This window comes from Diabrotica undecimpunctata, unplaced genomic scaffold, assembly GCF_040954645.1.
Source record: "Diabrotica undecimpunctata isolate CICGRU unplaced genomic scaffold, icDiaUnde3 ctg00003172.1, whole genome shotgun sequence".
Taxonomy (NCBI): Eukaryota; Metazoa; Arthropoda; class Insecta; order Coleoptera; family Chrysomelidae; genus Diabrotica; species Diabrotica undecimpunctata.
Genome location: NW_027314369.1, coordinates 7,455 through 15,695, shown reverse-complemented (window position 1 = coordinate 15,695; position 8,241 = coordinate 7,455). Strand labels below are relative to the sequence as shown.

The window sequence follows — 8,241 nt, the reverse complement described above, 5'->3', positions numbered from 1 at the left end:
ACGCGCTATCTCAGAGTGAGCTGAATCATGGACATTAAACCGGAATACAATAAATCGACTTAACGCGTTTGAAATGTGGACATTTAGAAGATTGTTAAGGATTCCATGGGTAGATAGAGTCACGAATACAAAAGTGTTAAGAAGAATAGGCAGAGAGAGGGAAATGGAAAATACAATAAAAGAAAGGAAATTGCATTATCTCGGACATGTGATGAGAGGCGAAAGACACAACATCTTGAGACTCATAATTTAAGGAAAAGTAGAGGGTAGGAGAAGCGTAGGAAGAAGACGCGTTTCCTGGTTGAAGAACCTGAGAGAGTGGTTTGGGTGCAGCTCAAGGCAATTGTTCAGAGCAGCTGCCTCGAAGGTCAGAATAGCCATGATGATTGCCAACCTTCGTCGCGGAGATGGCACTTAAAGAAGAAAAAGGTTGCTAACCTTGCCAATTACCCTCCACATTTTATCCGGGCTTGGAACCAGCAGTGGTAATGGCAGAGCTACTTAATTCACCCCGCAATCACCACAGTTAGTGTTAGAAACAGCAGAGATGAAAACACTTAGAAAAATTGATGGTAAGAGACTATGGGACAGAGCTAGAAGTACAGATATACGACATAGATGCAAGGTGGAGAACATCAAGAACTGGGTAAGAAATAGAAGAGTAGAATGTAACGATCATATAAGCCGAATGACAGAATGAACAAATAGAGTAGTAAAGACGGCAAAAGACGGTTCCCCAATAGGAAGACGATCAGTAGGAAGACCACGAAAACGATGAAACGACAATTTACTGGAGGCACATTGAAAAATAGACAGTCATGTCTACAAAAAAAAAGAAGAAGAAGAAGAAGATATTTGTTATAATTTTACAATAGAGCTCTTAGGTCGAGTGGAAGTAAATAAATATGATTGAGCGCTCTCTCATATTAAACCTAACCTATAATAATTTTAAGTTTAGTTTTCTTCCTTCAGATAGACGATACATATTCTTATACAGGCTGTACTACTGAATGTCGCATGAATAATGCTATGAAGCTTTGTTCTTGTATTCCATTTTTCTATACAATAGTTAATAAAAACTACCGACACTGCAGGTTTGATGAAATAAGTTGTATCAGTGAACATTTGGAGGAGATCAAATCTGTGGATAAATGCAATTGCCATTTAGGATGTCTGCATACGGTTTACGAAATTGAAAAACTAGACACTTTAATGTAAGTATAATAAACAAAATCTTAACAAGTCCAGATTATAACACTTTGTTTCACGTTCACATTCTTTTTTTATATGAATTTTATGTAGCTGATACAGTAAGCGTCACCTACACTGTAACGGGATTTACATTAGTTGCTTAGAAAGCAACACAATAAAGTCTTTTGTTTGATATATTTATAATTTGCATACATGAAGAATTGCTCGAAATAATCATTTATTTGAAGAAACTGATGGTTTAGAAAACACGAAAATTCGAATATATTTGGTAGAAATTAAATTTGACTGCATACCTTGGACACATACTAAGAAATAATAAATATAGTCTTCTGCAGGTCATCATGCAGGGTAGAGTCATGGCTGCAGTCAGAGGAAGTCATGGCTGCGAAATATTCGAGACTGGACAAACATGACTGTAGACGAATTATTCCACGTTGCAAAAGACAGAGAAGCTTTTAAAAATGTGGTTGCCAACCTCCGTTAATGGGGACGGCATAGGAAGAAGAAGAAATTTGGCCACGTGTTGATAGCTGAAAGCCGCCATGTTGACAGCTGACAATTGCCATGTTGACTTTGCCAACTCAGTTGGTTTTATTATTAAACATGAATTCTCATCAGATTTCTTTATTTTCTTTTCCTATCGAAGATTACGGCATTTTTCTGCCGCCAAATACTACAAGTTGTTTTTGGTGGAGGTTGATTAATTTAATAAATTGTATGTTTGCTTTACCAAGCAGTTATTAATCAGCAGGCCATTGAAATTTGGAAATTTAAGGATCCTTTATATTCCCACATTAATTTCATTAAGAAAGATAATTTGAAATAATCGATAAATCTGGATCATTTGATCCCACCAAGAGTTAGATTAATCAATAACTTGAACAGTTGATATCTTCTAGCAAGATTAAGGAAACCGGATATCTTAAAAGCCATTAAGCTACTGTTTTTGCACATGACCAACCTGCTTCAGTATGTTACGAAGAATTTACAAACATAGGCGTTAAACGTTCCATTCCAATAACCTCTTTGTCCATCGCCCATCTGTCATTCTAGCTATGTGTCCTGCCCATCTCCATTTTAGTCTGGCTATCTTCTCGATGATGTCAGTCACTCCGGTTCTTCTCCTGATGTCTTCGTTGGTTATTCTGTCTCGCAGAGTTATTAATAACTTGAACCGCTCCATTCTTCTCTGCGTGACTCTCAGTTTGGTAGCTGCTGCTTTTGTTAAGGTAAGTGTTTCTGCTCCGTACGTCAAGACTGGGAGGACGCACTGATCAAATACCTTTCTCTTTAGGCATGTGGGCAGCTCACTTTTAAAAGTTTCTCTCAGTTTTCCAAATGCTGCCCACCCAAGGCCGATTCTTCTCTTCTGTTCATGAGTCTGGTTATCCCTACCAATCATAATTTCATGTCCCAGGTATTTATATCTATCTACGAGTTCTATTTCTTTCCCACCAATACTGATGTTCTGGTTGGGTACCAAATTTTTTTTTAGAATCTGTTAAATTTGTTATAGGACCTGCCCAATAAAAGCAGAAAAAATCTATGCGGTGACTTCAATATTAATTAAGCTGCTGCTTGTACTACCAAAGTGTCCTTAGTCAATATATTTGAAACATATAGTCACCTCTATAACAGACATAAAAGATAACGATTTATTTGTCTTAACCTTTATAAACACTTTTAGGACAGATGAAGAAGAGGAAGGCAACTCAAAACTAGAAAATAAATTTGTATCTTGGCCAATGGTACGCTATAAAAGAGAGGTACTTTTCGGCTGGGTGGATCTATTAGGTACAATATTGTCGTTGTATATAGTGTGCCAATCTAATAGGGGTGAACATTATTGGAGAAGCAAATGATCATGATTCAAAAGATGTACTTCTTTTTGAAAGTAGCATCATCCATCCGGGATTTTTTTTGCAAGAGCGAGTAGCGCATCCTCGTGTTTCCTTAACTATTCCAGAAGTTCAGTCTTGGGACACAAGGAGTCATTCGTTTCCTCGGCGCAAACTCTTCACAAGAAAAAGTCTAACTGGGTCACCTCAACGTGCTCCTGCAGACTGTGAAATGTAACATGCTTATCCATTACACTGCGAAAAACCCTCCCGCTATGAAAATGTTTACCATAAAATAGGCGAAGAATCCGTAATAAAATATTTATAATCTTCGTAATAAAAAACAAGCGTTTGTATGGTATTCATTGATTTTCTAAGTGGAGAATCTTCTAAAAGCAAGATTTCCTAATCTATACGACCTGATTGACCTGATCAATCAAATTCGTATTTTAATAATGATCACTGGCTATACTCCATTCCACGAATATACGACTATTTTAAATTCGGTTTAAGGTATCGACTTAAATGGTCCAATGTGCTAAATTGTACAATAGTAAATTCTCCCCATTTTTAAAATACTGTGATGGCAGATATAATCCTTAGATTTAAATATGAAGTCATGACATAAATATAGAGTTGATAGTTTATAGAACAGTTGTAATTCAGATTTTGAATTATATAATTACTATCATTGAGTTTAGTATTGTAAAGAAGTTAGTTTTTGAATTAAATGATTTTTCCGTCGACCGTCCATTTATGATCAATTTTAACACCCTAAAAATCATTGATTAATGACCCCTATTAATGAATCATTTTCTATTAATGAACGATTTCATTATAGGCAACACAACATACATTGCTTGCATAAATTAATTAAACGCTCTGTGATTGGTAGTGACCTGTGGTGTAGGCAACCAAACATATACCTATTTATATTCCCACTAAAAAATTAATTTAAAATGAAGTAGCCGCTGTTAGTACTATCTGTCATTGTATGTCATTATTTACTTTATTGTTTAAAATTCTGTGTATTTGAAAAATCAAAGGAATTTAACTCCACCACAATTTAACTTCTTCTATCACAGAATTTACAGAGGTCCAAGAAGACTTAAATATAAATTTGTCAAAATGCTATATAGCAGATAATCATTTATCAATATTTTCCTTTAATTTCAGTAATTGTACCATTTTGAATATTAATGTTTACTATAATAAAACTACCACTAAGGTAACTTTGAATAAAGTCAATGAAAGCTGAAAAAATTGTTGTTTATCGTTAAGTAAATAAATATTTAAACTAAGATATCTTTATTTCTGAAAAGTACGGTCGACGGAAAAGTTTTGTAACGAACTCGTGAATTAAAATGGCGATTAACAATCTCGAACATTAACGCGCTCGCTTCGCTCACGAGTTAAAATATCTCAATTGTTAATCGCCCTTATTAATACACTTGTTGGTTAAATAACTATAAATGAAGTGTGACAATACTTTAATGATTAAATAGTGTACGAATATTTTAGTCGAATATTCAATTAGTATTAAAAAAAAAAACAAAAAAAACTTACTTATTCTCCAAATCTCCTAAAACTATCATCAACCATCAGATTCACAGCCATAATTACTGTCGTCGCTATCCTCATTCGGATGGTAAATTATAACAGGATTAACTGCTTCGATGCGACCTGCCAAATTTCAGGAGTGGCAATATCCAATGCTTGTTGCTATGTTTCCAAGACTGCCTCGTCACTGTAACCCTTGTATCCAATATGGTTATCATAATATGTTTTGCGTATCTCCCAAATATATTCAATTGGATTGAATTGACAATGATAGGGCGGTAGTCTTAACACACGATGTCCAAAGCTATGTATAATTTCGTCTACTATATATATGTTTGGTTGTGCATGACTTTTAGCAAACGTTAGTAATTGAGGCTTAAAACAGTATTGAGGAAATGTAATATTTTTATTCGTTAACCATTCTTTTATTTTATCTACGGTCCAGGTGTTTGTTGGTTCCTTATTTAAAATTTCCGAATGGTACGCAGCATTATCCAGTACTATAACGGATGGTTCATGTAAACTTGGCAACAGTTTTTCTTTCAACCATTTCACAAACATCTCCGTATTCATATTGTCATGATAATTTTGCTGATTTTGATTTTGATGAAAACGCAAGATCTGCTCCCTCAATAAAACCATGTTTTAAACCTGCATGCACTATAATATATCTCTTTCCCTCGTTATCGATGTGTTTTATGGATTTTATGCTCTTGTCCTGCCAAATTCGTATGATACCGCCTTTAGCAAAAATCCATGTTTCGTCTAAATAAACGAAGGAAGAACATTCTTTTTTAAATTTGTTATAATTTCTTAAAAATTCTATTCTTTTGTGAACGACACTAGCTCTTTCACACAAAGCCTTTCTATTGTCTTCCTTTTTGAACTTAAAGCCAATGTGTCTTAAAACTCTCCAGAGACTTGTTCTGGAAATTTCAAATATATTTCTGTTTTCAATTTTTGTAGCACTGAATCTAAAGAAACATGTTCTTTCTTTTCGCGCATTTTATATATTGTTTCACGAATTTCAAATTTGCAACCTTCGGAAATATCTATAGTCTTTGGTGGTCGGCGAGATTTATATTGTGCGATATTTTGTTCACTTTGTTCATTTTTTTTTTTGCTTTTTGCAAAACTAATTTTTGTTTTGTTAGACTAATATAGAGTCCATCACACACACGTTTATGTACGGACTGAACAGGTCGCAAAGGGCCTCCGTTTGTTTTCTCAGCAGTAAAATAAGAAAGTACATTAAATATAAAGTTGTCTACATCTAAAACACGTCTCGGCATTTTTGGCTTCAATAAACAAATACACTACACTAAAATCTCTCTAAACGGACACCTCTCTTCACCAGAAACCTCTATACGGACGGTTTTTAAAACTAAAATCAGTCGGCGATATATGAAACTGTATGTAAATTTTCGTTACATTTTAATATCTGTAACGACTCGGTACTTTAATTATCAATAGCCGTTATGTTATGCCCGTTACTTTCGGAACATTTAAGAGTACATCCACTCAAAGCAAACAAATATTTAAAACTAACAAAGTTAAATATTATATAGATTCTTTTTCTGGTTTCTGAACCATCGTTCTACCAATTTTTTTCATTTATATTAAAAATAGTACATTTATTTTTATTACAGTTGTAGTACCTAATAAAGTAATAAAATAGTGTAATATCAAAGAAACCCGGCACGCCTCTTTGGTGTATACATTTCACCGAAATCCAACCCAAATGTCTGATGAACACATTTGCTTAAAAATGAGCGTTTGCGTAAAAATTTTTGTTATTTTCGGATTAAATTTCACAATAAATTTTGCGTCTATCTGAACATCTATTAACTGAAATAATTTTAGTTCAGATGTCATACTAACAGTAGACCCTTTTTATTGGAATAATAATTAGACCAATTTACTTTCATACTTCTACTTGCACAGTAAAATATTCTTTGTCGCAATAATCCCAAACAGTCGTATATTCGTGGAATAACCTATATACAGTTTTCCTTGGTTTCGACTGAGTCCTTATAAAATATTAATTTTTTTAAGTATTATTAAATATTGTCTATCTCACATTTTGAGACATATTAATTAATTGTTTCTCTGCTATGCTTCAACCTCTCGACCTTGGCACTTTATATACGTAAAAATGCAGTAGCAATTAATACTTAACTGTTTGTGTAGTGTCTTTTGGGGGAATAGCAGGATTGTTTCTGGGATTTAGTCTTCTCTCCGCAGTGGAAATTTTGTATTATTTCTCCATAAGAGTTTACTGTACCACAAGGCAACAAAGGAAGACAGCATCTGAAGATAAGTTCAAAAAGTACAATGAGGTAAAGAATATTTGAATTATTATCTTTTAACTTTTTTTTTTCTTTATTCTAATATAATATTGCACTATATTTTGTTGAATATATTTTATTTTATGATTCATTATCAAATATTTTTGGTGTAACTCGTTTTTGATCTAACAATTTGTCTATTTTTTTATTGATGCACATGTCTTTCTCGTATTTGTGCTCAATGTAACCGATATATCGCCAAGTAATGAGTTCATATTCGTTTTAAGTCGTTTAAATCAAGCCATGGTTATTAGTGTAATATGCCAATGAATTATACTCAATGAATGTGAAAATATTCGTAGATTTGTTATGATGATTGAGTGCTCCATATATGCGGAGCTTTTGCCAAAATGTTTGATCTTTTCAAGCCGTGTGCTAAAGAATCGATTGTTGCGATAGTTTCAGGGTTCTTGTAACATTATTCAAATCAAATTGTGTGGCTTCAGTGACTGCACGGTTTTTCTTAAGTTTTTCCACGAATTTAAATTGCAGTATCTTTAATAATACTAGTCTGTATGATTCCAAGTATTTCTTTCACATTTTGGCTTGTTGTTTGTACCACTTTTATCCTGAATTAACCCTTTTTTGTCATTTTTTAACATCCACCATTTGATTTTTTGTTGTAATCTACGATATTTTGGTTTCATTTCACTTCTTAAATTTGAAAACGATTAAGTAAGGTTATGTTAGGTTAGGTTTATGTGTCTTAGAGAAAGATTGGGGTGCCTCAGAGGTCAGACGCTGTGGAACCCGGAGTATGTGTGGGGGTATTACCACCTTCGCATTTGCGGATGATTTAGCTACATGGTACAATGAATACACAAGGTATGATATTGCGCATGACATTTGACAGCTGCCCCAGGAGTGTGACGTAGTTAAGATCGCCTGAACCACCTCGAACCCATTATTACAGCTTAACGTACACATTAATTTTGAAATTATGGTTAAAAAATGATCTAATTTTTTTTTAAATGTTTTGTTTTGGTTATAATTGAATAAAAAATATATTTTCAGTAGCGTAAAACCTTTACTTCTCTTAGAGATTCAGGCAAAATATTTATTTTTGTTTTCATACACATAGTAATAATATAAGTACTCTTTTTGTATGCAAAATCCCTTGAAATTTAAAAATTTTCTGCAGAGGAAATACTGTGAATAGGTAAATAGTAGTAGATTTGCTTATTCTGATTTACTGTCACTCACTTCCAAGCAGTTTTACTGAAATAAAAACAAAATAGAGTACAATAGAGAAAAATCTGTTTTACACTTCAATATGGTTTTTT

The 8,241-nt window shown here is 33.5% G+C and overlaps 1 protein-coding gene across 1 annotated transcript; it reads left to right on the top strand.

Moving 5' to 3' along the window:
• Positions 1 to 972: 972 nt before the first annotated feature.
• On the top strand, positions 973 to 6,964 carry LOC140432191 (sodium channel protein Nach-like; the record flags this gene model as incomplete). The annotated part of the gene is made up of 3 exons (XM_072520015.1): positions 973 to 1,214; positions 2,900 to 3,006; positions 6,801 to 6,964. Coding segments are annotated over 3 exons (513 nt in total), but the record flags the coding sequence as incomplete, so codon positions are not given.
• Positions 6,965 to 8,241: the final 1,277 nt, after the last annotated feature.